We start from the raw sequence: 13,438 nt of genomic DNA on the forward strand, positions 1-13,438 counted from the left end.
ATATCCTTCGTCTTTACCGTGAAATAGCTTCGCTGTATGTTCGCGATTATACCGTGAAAGTACACCGAAAGTGGCCATGAGAACAGAATTGCTAATTAGTAAGGCATGCATGTATATGTTCGAACACCAAGTTCCTAACACAGTGTGTCTTGAGTTATGCAACATAAAGAGTTAAACCTCAAATGTTGTTTAAGTATATTGTACTGAAATATTATTTATAAGTCCCACAATATGGCATAAAATGAATTTAACCCACCATTCAAAATTGCACCTGTATGTCACTGGATTTTCTGGTCCAGACTCGATTATTTACAGACCGCCGTCCGTCATATAACTGGCATAGTGCTGAGTGCGGCTTAAAACAACAAACCAACCACACAACCAAACATTGACAACTTACTCTAACGATTTGTGCTGTTACAGAGTGACAGTTTTCTGTAATGTATGCTCCTTGGCTGTCGGAACTCTCCTGTGCATGAGTCAAATTTGTCGTTGCGTAACGGGAAGCGAGACAAACCACGCCGTTCGCTCTGGCAATAAGGAAAATAAGGTTCTGACCACTTGTGACAACCCAAAGGGTGAGTACTGGCAGTTTATTTATTATAGTATGGTCAAGATATTTTTGTGTACAGTTTAATTGGTCTGTCATAGGATAATATGTCGTGTATTCACTTTGACAAGCTGTGTACGGTGAAGTTTTTACGCGCTTTTTTAATATGCTGACACATTCAATTTATGTGTTAGATTTCTATTATAATTTATTGTCACATAAGGTTACATGTTAAAGGATATTTCTTACGTTGTTTTAGTGTGTCTTTAAAATCTGTTTAACGGCTTTGTGTTATTTTCGTTGTAAAGCAAACTACCGTAATTATGCTAAAACAAGGACACTTTTTGTTAAACACATGATATTATTTGCTAGCGACCAGGTTAAGTAAACATTTGTGTTTGTATATCTTACAGCATTTCACCCTTTATGATAACCTCTATCTACAGAATAAACACCTTCAAATCTTATGACACTTGTACCATTTCTTGAATGGAAGACGTTCGGGGTTAGACTGTTCAACTGTTTTTGTGTCAGTACACTCCTACACTTAGACCCTGTATTACATCTCCACTCTGTTACGATACATAACCATTACCTATTTGGCGCCATGCATGATGCTAAAAATAACCCTCGTGAGCAAGATGATTTCTATCCCATTTCAGTGATACAATGTGTGAGAAACGGAGACTGTGACGTCACTTCCGACACGAATGGCGAATAGAACCAGGGTATTTATCAGAATATTTTAATTTACTACCCTGGATAACCTGGATCTCCAGGATACATTTCCTCATCCTGATTGTGCTGTTATATTTTTGTGACAACTGGCATAAAATTACATCCAAGGTGGCAGTTAAATATTAAAGATGGTACTGCAGTTATTCTTGTTTACTTTACCCATTTTGAAATGGGGACTTACTTTTGCCTGAAGGATCCAATGTAATTGTGATTAATATTTCGTATAACTGTTTGAACACTTATGAAGTCGTTCGAATCACAATTACTATCTGTCTTTTGAGGCGTATGAAATATTCAGGTTTATGTGTGTTATTCTTATCTGCCTGTTAAGGCAAATGTTATATTGACGAGAAGTTCAATGTTTTACTTCACTTCTTCAACACGACAGAGTTAATGTGTCAACTGATATCACTCACGTTCCACTTAACAATGAGTAGATAGCCCAATCCAATCAGTGAATGACACACAAATGGCTTTTATTGTGTAATAAAACTTTCAAGGAAAAACTGGAGGAATTCATTTCCTCTGAACAGGGAACTGTGGTTCATGCTTTAACTGCATTCATTATTGTAGATGATGATATTTTGACGATAATGATGAAGATGTTTTGACGATAATGATGATGATGTTGTGACGATAATGATGATGTTTTGACGATAATGACGATGTTGTCCTGACGATAATGATGAGGTTTTGACGATAATGATGATGGTGTTATTACGATAATGTTGATGACGTTTCGTCAATCAGTAGTTGTTGACAACACTGGCCATGTCCTACCAGCAAACCTGCCACTCCTGTTATCGGCTGCATGAATTCTATAGATTTTCTGAAGGATGTTTAGGGAGCGTTCGTATAACCCCCTGATTACAGTCACACATTGCACGTTCAATACACAGGGATGTATGTTCGAGAAGATTAAGCAAGGAAACCTTTTCACATTTACACACACTTTAGGGCGCACCCCTCATTATACACACACCAGATGTCTCCTGGACATGTCATGTTCCAGGTCCACTGCCAATACTGTGTTACAGTTGACAGTATTAGCCTTTTAATGTTATGTCATCTACATATTTCCACAAAAAGAACCCTCAACTGGTAAAAGGAATGTTACAGCCAGTCGATCTTCCAGTTCGCTGACTTACTGCCGGGAGTATTTTAACAAACAAGAGGACTGTTAGGATTTTTTTACAACTATCACAACGTCATTCGACACTGACGATGCACACAGTTTTTTGCCCACCGTGCACAACGTTTTTTCGTTGACTTCTATAGTAACCTATTTTTAAAAAAATGAATAAACATTCAACAGATATTACCTGTTCGTGTGTGCATTGTTTGGCCTTAGAGCTGCAATAAAAACAAAAAAATGACTAGCTTAGCCACCTCCTGTTCCGAGTACCGGAAGATTTACACGCCATTCCCAGTTCCACACAAAATGTCACCTACTGGAAAATATCTGTGGTCATATTCAGCATAAATCATCATGTTCAAGAAGGCTTAATATCGAAATATCGATATCGTTTCAATAACTTGATGGATGAACATTTAAAAGACACAAAACTCTTACACAATATCATCCAATCACAGCCTGCAGATATCGCTCGATCTGCACAAAAACGGCACAGTCACAACTGGTTCTGATTTAGTATAATCGAACCTGTTGATAACTCCTACCGACAGGGTACGGTGGTTGTTCAAAGCAAAACGGACGACGCTGTCTGTTGTCTCATAAATGGCCGGTGGGGGAGGAAACCGATGATCAGGGTCGTGTGGAATTAAACAATATTCTTTCTTGTTGCATATCAAGGCACCAGTGACTCTGTCACAAGTTTGTTTTACGTTTACGCGCCCAGTGTATCTACCATCATTCATGATAAGTTTTATATCTAATAAATATTTTTACATGCTAGGTATTTGCCTATATCAAAGAGCATAGACAGCAACCCGCACCAGAGAATTGTCAGAGATCAAAGCCCCTTTAATTGCGTCAGTGCGGCTATCAACACGTGTATACTGTTTATTGAGCTTGGTGGGAGGATTGGATTTGAAAAATTATGATAGCACCAGTTGTGATTATGGAGATCAGTACAGGTGAATAGTTGCTGGTGTGACACAAGATTTAAACTCGCACTCTGGCAGAGTGTAGTACATGTCCCCACAGGAAATTCTCAATTCTGTCATATTACACAGGCTAACAGTATTTCCCAGAAGCAAGTCATGAAGAAAATTTGCATCCGGATACCTTCCGGAAACCTTCCAGATGCCTTCAACAACCTTCAAATTGCTTGGTATCAATTCTGTCAATACATTCTAGTGCAAAATACTTCGAATATTTTTCCAACGTTTTCTATAATTTTATAGATTTTTCTGATATATTTCAAAATAAATATCAGCGAAGTCAATTTATTCTTAAAGTTATCATTATCTACAGTATATCTACAGGCAAATCTAACAGCAGACGTTTACATGTCAGACCGAACAATGACACCTACACAGCAGGCTATTGTGATGTAAGATGGAAACATCTATTAAACTTACCAAGCTCCGTGAAGTTTGTTGTCCAGCTGTCACAGTTGCATCGCCACAGAAGATATAATTATGTAATAACACAGCATCCTTATCTAGTTACGTATCATCGATCGCGACTTACATCAAGACATTGTTTTCTGATATATGTGTGAGAGTGAAGTCAGAAATAATAACGAAGGTGCTTATGTGACAGTGACACAGGAAGGTTGGGACAGTTCCCAATTTGTATTCAGAAATCTGAAGTGATAACTGAATTTATTGAATTCCATCGAAACAAGATTAGACAACAAACATGAACATCAGTGGCACCTCAGCAATATCAGACAACAAAGATAACTCCGTTTTCCACTAGTTTATCTTATAGATGGATATCCTCCTATGTCTTCCACACATCCTGAATTTAGATTTGTCACCAGAACATGGCATGTGGCATTCAGAGTCACGTTTCTTGCCGAATCTATTTTTGATGATATTACCGCAGTAGCATTCTTGTCCCGCCTGTAACCAGAAGAAGCATGTGCATTACTGTATCTCAGTGTCGTATTTTGAGGAAACATCACCAAAGCCTTGATAACCTGATGTATATGTCTGAGCCTGAAATTCTAAAGGAGGAATAGGCACACTGGAAGTGTGGTGCTTGTCCATGTCAGAAACAAACAACTCATGTTAAAATTCTGCAGGCTGCCAGAAGCAGAAATCTGAATATCTCGTGGTTACTATCTGGCATTTTCTTATATACTGTTATGTCGAAAGTGTCTGACGTATTGGCCATATGTACTGTTCAGATGTATTTATCTGATGTACTAATCTGATCTACTGGTCTGATGTACTGGTCCATGAAAAGAAATCTACTAAGTCATTACAGCCTTACATCGTATCCATTTGGTATCCGACCCGTGAAGATTCTGGGGTAGAATAGGTCTTCAGCAACCCATGATTGCTGTAAAAGGTGACTCTGTTTGTCGTAAAAGGCGACTAACTGGATCTGGTGGTCAGGCTCGCTGACTTGGTTGATGCATGTCATCGATCCCAATTGCGTGGATCAATGCTCATGATATTAATCACTGGATTGTCTGGTCCAGACTCGATTATTTACATACCGCCCCCATATAGCTGGAATATTGCTGAGTGCAGCGTTAAACAACAAACCAACCAACCATTTGGCATCCACAAATGACAAGGTTGGAACTGTGGCAAACAAATATTCTTGGGGATAGAGTAGCGATGAGGCTTATGTCAATTATGTATATTCCTCGATAGTGTTTGCATCGTTACTACTGAATAGATAAAACATCCTTTCCTTAATACCGTGTGTACCTAACCAGGATCTTGTCTCAAATTGATAATGTATTGAATCGGTTACCATTCGAACTGTTCTACGTGGGGAATTATCAATATTGAATATGTGGACATTTTTAATTTCTCGTGGATGGTTCTTAGTTGAAAATGGATGATAAATAGAGATAGTTTTTTTTCATGGAATAAACTTTAATTTGAGGTATAAAAAAGCTTTCTCATGCTCGTCTTTGTATCTTGCTAGGTACATTTGCTGGTGTAATGTTCATTGCCTTGGTCAACTATCGCATTGAGCCTGGGAAGTAAACCTGCTTGATTTCAAAATTAATAAGTGATAATCGCTATTTCAACCGATTTGAAAAATGTAACAATAATGTTATACACGATTAATGGTACGTGAGTTGTTGACTATTTTAATCTTTTCAATTGTATCTTTGTCTACCTCCATTCCGAAAAACGTGTAGTATTGTCCGTAGCAGCGTAGTTTGCAGGCTTCAAATGTCATGTTTGTATAGTCCATTCTCTGGCCGTGTTGAAGTACACGGATAAATTGATCTTTGAAACACCCAATGTATGTGTGTGGAACTGCAAGAATAGACCAATAACGTGATCACTGGATAACATAAACATTTATCATCCAGAACTGGCTCCCATAAGACGTTACCATTGGTTACCATGACGTCACAATCAAATGACATCACTAATGGCTCTGCTACTGAAGCTGTTAGCACTGCTTATTACTGTCTAGAAACTGAAAAAAGTTGGAAGAATGATGTTGGATGATAAATATTATCTATATATTTGATATGCTTAGGAAACTTTAGTAAATGTTTAGCAAAATACGTGATAATTGAATGTTAAAATGTTAATAAAAGAAAGACTGGCTCACCACTGAACATGGTGAAAAATAAATCATAAGTGAAAATTTATAACAGTGGTAGAATATTATGATCTAACATCGCCAGTCACATCATAGCAGAAGTAAATCTATATATTAAACTGTGTCCCAATAACACATACTGTTTGAACAAGTTTACTATTATTTACACTGGTTCCAGAATGCGATACAAAATATATTAAATTCCTACTACGGTTTTCAATTGCTATTTTTGTTGGATGTGTATAGTTTGCACTTTGTAAAATTATTACAGTAATAGAAACCGACATAATGACAGTGGCACACACGAGGCTTGTCCAGTTGCACCTACCCTTTGACTGCTTTGCTGTGGTAGAACACATTGTAGTCGTATTCGTAGATGTGGGAGCTGTGGTAGTTGTCATAGTGGTGGTAGTGGCTTCTGATGGAAAAGTGAACAGACGAGGTAACATCAAGGGTAACATATGATGGTCTAACATCGCCACTCGCCTCTTTAGGGGCACTTGTTTTTATATTTTCTTTCTTCAAATATCTAGATACTAAGTTGCAAATTCATGATGCATACTAAGCTGAAATTGGAAGACAATTATCTTGAAATTTCAATATGATAAGTTTATGATTTTATCTTGAAATTTCAAATTAATATTTTAAAATTTTAATATACTATGATAATCTTCAAGTAACAAAGTTGAAATTTCAAGATACACATACTTAGTTGAAATTTCATGATGATAAGCTGAAATTTTAAGATTTAACTTTTTGTCTTCAAATTTGCACTTATTATTTTGAAATTTCATGATACATACTTTTAACTTTAAATTTCAAGATAATGAAACAAAAGAAAAACAAAACAAATGGCACTGAAGGCTTCCGTAATAAAGAGCTGAACACATTTTTTTATGTGGGAAACATAAGTAGGAATTAACAAACTTCTTTCATCAAACCAACGTTAAATCCTTGTTATGGGATGTTAGTCCAGATTTGATGAAGTTATATGGCCCACACAATAAATATCAAAGTTGTTTGAATTGAATTAATAGCGATGATATCATCTGTAGTCACATTAGTGTTGAAATAACAAAAAATAATGATCACATGGAGAGAACATGTAAGACCACATCATTCAAAGCATTTGGGTAGTCATACCACAGTTTTAATCGTTTTACTTAATTTCGACTTGAGGGATGGCACACATCCTGCTGGGGTGCCACACTGATAACATTTTGTTCTGAAACCTTTGCAAACTACTTTGAAGAATAACAGATCTTCACAATTGTAAATATTTACTGTTTTACTCGCGTCCAAAATGCTTAAATTGTATTCATAAAACTTAGTTGTGGAGCTTTAATAGTGAAATAAATGGTTGATTGAATATGATACGTTCTCAAACGTAAACGTTAATCTGTGATATATTATTATTGTCCTCTCCTTCAACAGGATCTTATTGTTCAAATCGTAGTATGGTGAGGTGGGGTAAAATGGGTTTAAAAACGTCGCGTTTAATTATTGCGTGTCTGTGTGTGTGTGTGTGTGGCTTCATGTGCTAATCCAGACGTATGCTGAAGCTCTACTGCTAGCCCACTGAGATACCATGCCACATGTTTTCATGAATACTCCACTCAGTTTCGATATAACGACTCTGAGCCGACCAGTACTAGTTCCAGCCCCTTAATGCCGACGGCAGGCAGGGTAACAACAAGTACCATCTTTCAATGTTGTTTTGTATGACGCGGCCAAGTGGGACCCCCACCCTTCCGCTCGCTGGGCAGATGCTCTATCCACTTTGTTTTCTACCGCACTAGAATCTGTATGTTTAAACTGCTTTCCTATTACAAGTTTTAGAGTATAACTTCGAAACAATGTGGCAAGAAGCCAATGCTTGCGGGAAATGTAAAGACTTATTTATTTAACTCCTTTACATCAGATTTGATGGTTCTCCCACTGTGACTGAACGTACACCCACGTTGTACACTGACAGTGTTCGTAGTCTTGGGTGTGTATATGCCACAAAATACAAATATGCAACGGTAGAACCACTGGTAAAGATTAAGTGATTGGATAATCAACATGTATAGATACTATTATTATAGATATACCACATGATCATTATTGCTTTTACCCCTTTTTGTGGACGTTTATATAATTAACTTCTCATCTTTGTAATCAGACGTACATTGCCCTGAGTCGTTTAATTTAAATTCCTATATATTCCCAGTTTAGGAACAAATAGCTTATAATATCAAAAAATGTCAAAAGTCAAAATGATGTAAGCAAAAAGAATCAAGATAGATATCCAACACAAACAGAAATTAACACGATCATCGGTGTGACCCAGTTTCTCTGCTCTGAGTAGCTTTAAAAGCCCATTTTTTTGAAAATGCCAGCTGGTGTGACCCAATTGTATAAAGATGATGTCGGCTATACGCAACTGATTTGGAACCCTTAGAATTATTGAAGAGAAAAGTAAGCCCAGGTTAAGAAAAGACTGTAGAATACAATGTCATAAATCATTGAAACGTCTGAAGAAATATCATAGTGTACTAAATGAGGCTTTATATCAGCAAGATTCTAAAGCCAATGAAAAAGTGTGGAAAACATATACACAACAGTAAATTAATTAAATAAGATGCTTCGGGAAAATCTTGAACATTCACCAAGAAAAAACCTCGAAGTTTATCAATAAAAATAAGCCACAATCAATTGCCTTAATGTCGTATGTTGACACTTTCTATAATTTCTTTAACACGAAAAAATATAACACTGACATAATTTTAACAGAAAACAAATGAAAGATTGCCAACTATTAAATAAGAGTAAAACAAATAAAGAAATTCAAAATCCTGCAAGGGAGCTTAAATAAAGCCTTCGACTTAGATCATGTTGAAAATGATTATATACCATTGATGTTTCAGTGCCTCCTACCTTCACCCTCATCTATACACTCACCCTCGTCTTTACCACCACCCTCATCTTTACCACCACCCTCATCTATACTCTCACCTTCACCCTCATCTATACTCTCACCTTCACCCTCATCTATACTCTCACCTTCACCCTCATCTATACTCTCACCTTCACCCTCATCTATACTCTCATCCTCACCCTCATCTATACACTGACCTTCATCTGTATCCTCAGCCTCATCTACACCCTCACCCTCATCTATACACTGACCTTCATCTGTGTCCTCAGCCTCATCTATATCTTCACCCTCACCTATATCCTCACCCTCATCTATATCCTCACCCTCATCTATACACTGACCTTCATATGTATCCTCAGCCTCATCTATATCCTCACCCTCATTTATATCCTCATCCTCATCTATATCCTCACCCTCATCTATATCTTCACCCTCATCTATACACTGACCTTCATCTGTATCCTCATCCTCATCTATATCCTCACCCTCACCTATATCCTCACCCTCATCTATATCTTCAGCCTCATCTATATCCATACCCTCACCTATATCCTCACCCTCATCTATATCCTCACCCTCATCTATACACTGACCTTCATCTGTATCCTCAGCCTCATCTATATCCTCACCCTCATCTATATCCTCACCCTCATCTATATCTTCACCCTCATCTATACACTGACCTTCATCTGCATCCTCAGCCTCATCTATATCCTCACCCTCACCTATATCCTCACCCTCATCTATATCTTCAGCCTCATCTATATCCTCACCCTCATCTATATCCTCACCCTCATCTATATCCTCACCCTCATCTATATCCTCACCCTCACCTATATCCTCACCCTCATCTATATCTTCAGCCTCATCTATATCCTCACCCTCATCTATATCCTCACCCTCATCTATATCCTCACCCTCACCTATATCCTCACCCTCATCTATATCTTCACCCTCATCTATACACTGACCTTCATCTGTATCCTCAGCCTCATCTATATCCTCATCTATATCCTCATCCTCATCTATATTCTCACCCTCATCTATATCTTCAGCCTCATCTATATCCATACCCTCACCTATATCCTCACCCTCACCTATATCCTCAACCTCATCTATATCCTCACCCTCACCTATATCCTCAGCCTCATCTATATCCTCACCCTCACCTATATCCTCACCCTCATCTATATCCTCACCCTCACCTATATCCTCACCCTCATCTATATCTTCAGACTCATCTATATCCTCACCCTCACCTATACCCTCACCCTCGTCTACACCGTCAACCTCGTCTACACCCTTATCCTCACCTATACCGCCACACCCCCGTGCACCCTCATCCTTATCTTCACCCTCACTCTCGTCTAATCTCTCTACTCATGTACGCCTTCACATGCAGCGGTACCATAACCGTCACCACCACCCCTAACCTCGTCTCTGCTGTCACCCACACTTGCAACTTTACCCTCTGCCACACCCTAACTCCACCTTCACTCCCGATAATGATAATCTCAGCTAACCCTCCACTCTCAGCAACCCCTCCACTCTCAGCTACCCCTCCACTCTCAGCAACCCCTCTACTATAAGCGATCCCCTCCTCTCTCAGCAACTCCTCTACTCTCAGCAACTTCTCCGCTCTCAGCAACCCCTCCACTCTCAGCTACCCCTCCACTCTCAGCTACCCTCCACTCTCAGCAACCCCTCCACTCTCAGCTACCCCTCCGCTCTCAGCAACCCCTCCACTCTCAGCAACCCCTCCACTCTCAGCAACCCCTCTACTATAAGCGATCCCCTCCTCTCTCAGCAACTCCTCTACTCTCAGCAACTTCTCCGCTCTCAGCAACCCCTCCACTCTCAGCTACCCCTCCACTCTCAGCTACCCTCCACTCTCAGCTACCCCTCCGCTCTCAGCAACCACTCTACTATAAGCGACCCCTCCACTCTCAGCTACCCCTCCACTCTCAGCTACCCCTCCACTCTCACCTACCCCTCCACTCTCAGCTACCCTCCACTCTCAGCTACCCTCCGCTCTCAGCAACCACTCTACTATAAGCGACCCCTCCACTCTCAGCTACCCCTCCACTCTCAGCTACCCCTCCACTCTCACCTACCCCTCCACTCTCAGCTACCCTCCACTCTCAGCTACCCTCCGCTCTCAGCAACCACTCTACTATAAGCGACCCCTCCGCTCTCAGCGAGCCCTCCACTCTCAGCAACCCCTCCACTCTCAGCTACCCCTCTCCACTCTCAGCTACCCCTCCACTCTCAGCAACCACTCTACTATAAGCGACCCCTCCACTCTCAGCTACCCCTCCACTCTCAGCTACCCCTCCACTCTCACCTACCCCTCCACTCTCAGCTACCCTCCACTCTCAGCTACCCTCCGCTCTCAGCAACCACTCTACTATAAGCGACCCCTCCGCTCTCAGCGAGCCCTCCACTCTCAGCAACCCCTCCACTCTCAGCTACCCCTCTCCACTCTCAGCTACCCCTCCACTCTCAGCAACCCCTCCACTCTCAGCTACCCCTCCACTCTCAGCTACCCCTCCGCTCTCAGCAACCACTCTACTATAAGCGACCCCTCCGCTTTCAGCGAGCCCTCCACTCTCAGCTACCCCTCCACTCTCAGCAACCCCTCCACTCTCAGCTACCCCTTCACTCTCAGCTACCCCTCCACTCTCAGCTACCCTCCACTCTCAGCTACCCCTCCGCTCTCACCTACCCCTCCGCTCTCAGCAACCACTCTACTATAAGCGACCCCTCCGCTCTCAGCGAGCCCTCCACTCTCAGCTACCACTCCACTCTCAGCTACCCCTTCACTCTCAGCAACCCCTCCACTCTCAGCAACCCCTCCACTCTCAGCTACCCCTCCACTCTCAGCTACCCCTCCACTCTCAGCTACCCCTCCACTCTCAGCTACCCTCCACTCTCAGCTACCCCTCCACTCTCAGCTACCCCTCCACTCTCAGCTACCCCTCCGCTCTCAGCAACCACTCTACTATAAGCGACCCCTCCGCTCTCAGCGAGCCCTCCACTCTCAGCTACCCCTCCACTCTCAGCAACCCCTCCACTCTCAGCTACCCCTCCACTCTCAGCTACCCCTCCACTCTCAGCTACCCTCCACTCTCAGCTACCCCTCCGCTCTCAGCAACCACTCTACTATAAGCAACCCCTCCGCTCTCAGCGAGCCCTCCACTCTCAGCTACCCCTCCACTCTCAGCAACCCCTCCACTCTCAGCTACCCCTCCACTCTCAGCAACCCTCCACTCTCAGCAACCCCTCCACTCTCAGCTACCCCTCCACTCTCAGCAACCCCTCCACTCTCAGCAACCCCTCTACTATAAGCGATCCCCTCCACTCTCAGCTACCCCTCCGCTCTCAGCAACCACTCTACTATAAGCAACCCCTCCGCTCTCAGCGAGCCCTCCACTCTCAGCTACCCCTCCACTCTCAGCAACCCCTCCACTCTCAGCAACCCCTCCACTCTCAGCTACCCCTCCACTCTCAGCTACCCTCCACTCTCAGCAACCCCTCCACTCTCAGCTACCCCTCCACTCTCAGCAACCCCTCCACTCTCAGCTACCCCTCCACTCTCAGCTACCCTCCACTCTCAGCAACCCCTCCACTCTCAGCTACCCCTCCACTCTCAGCAACCCCTCCACTCTCAGCAACCCCTCTACTATAAGCGATCCCCTCCTCTCTCAGCAACTCCTCTACTCTCAGCAACTTCTCCGCTCTCAGCAACTCCTCCACTCTCAGCTACCCCTCCACTCTCAGCTACCCTCCACTCTCAGCTACCCCTCCGCTCTCAGCAACCACACTACTATAAGCGACACCTCCGCTCTCAGCTACCCCTCCACTCTCAGCAACTTCTCCGCTCTCAGCAACCCCTCCACTCTCAGCTACCCTGCACTCTCAGCTACCCCTCCGCTCTCAGCAACCACTCTACTATAAGCGACCCCTCCACTCTCAGCAACCCCTCCACTCTTAGCTACCCCTCCACTCTCAGCTACCCTCCACTCTCAGCTACCCCTCCGCTCTCAGCAACCACTCTACTATAAGCGACCCCTCCGCTCTCAGCTACCCTTCCTCTCTCAGCTACCCCTCCACTCTCAGCTACCCTCCACTCTCAGCAACCCCTCCACTCTCAGCTACCCCTCCACTCTCAGCTACCCCTTCACTCTCAGCAACCCCTCCACTCTCAGCAACACCTCTGCTATAAGCGACCCCTCCACTCTCAGCTACCCTTCCACTCTCAGCAACCCCTCCACTCTCAGCAACCCATCCACTCTCAGCTACCCCTCCACGCTCAGCTACCCCTCCACTCTCAGCTACCCCTCTGCTATAAGCGACCACTAGACTCTCAGCTACCTTCCACTCTCAGCGACATCTCTACTCTCTGCAACCCCTCCACTCTCAGCAACCCCTCTACTATAAGCGACCCCTCCGCTCTCAGATACCCCTCTGCTATAAGCGACCACTAGACTCTCAGCTACCCCTCCACTCTCAGCGACAT

At 42.7% G+C, this 13,438-nt stretch overlaps 1 protein-coding gene and 1 pseudogene across 1 annotated transcript; both read left to right on the plus strand.

Moving 5' to 3' along the window:
* Positions 1–6,287: 6,287 nt before the first annotated feature.
* LOC139472692 (NADH-ubiquinone oxidoreductase chain 5-like) lies at positions 6,288–10,290 on the plus strand. Its single transcript, XM_071255150.1, has 2 exons — positions 6,288–6,441; positions 8,909–10,290. Exons 1-2 carry the CDS (start codon positions 6,288–6,290, stop codon positions 10,288–10,290), a joined length of 1,536 nt encoding a protein of 511 aa, XP_071111251.1.
* An 11-nt stretch (positions 10,291–10,301) lies between these two features.
* Positions 10,302–13,281, plus strand: LOC139472693 (uro-adherence factor A-like; annotated as a pseudogene).
* The last annotated feature ends 157 nt before the right edge of the window (positions 13,282–13,438 follow it).

This window comes from Haliotis cracherodii, unplaced genomic scaffold (genome assembly GCF_022045235.1).
Source record: "Haliotis cracherodii isolate W230 unplaced genomic scaffold, xgHalCrac1.p SCAF_25, whole genome shotgun sequence".
Lineage (NCBI taxonomy): Eukaryota > Metazoa > Mollusca > Gastropoda > Lepetellida > Haliotidae > Haliotis > Haliotis cracherodii.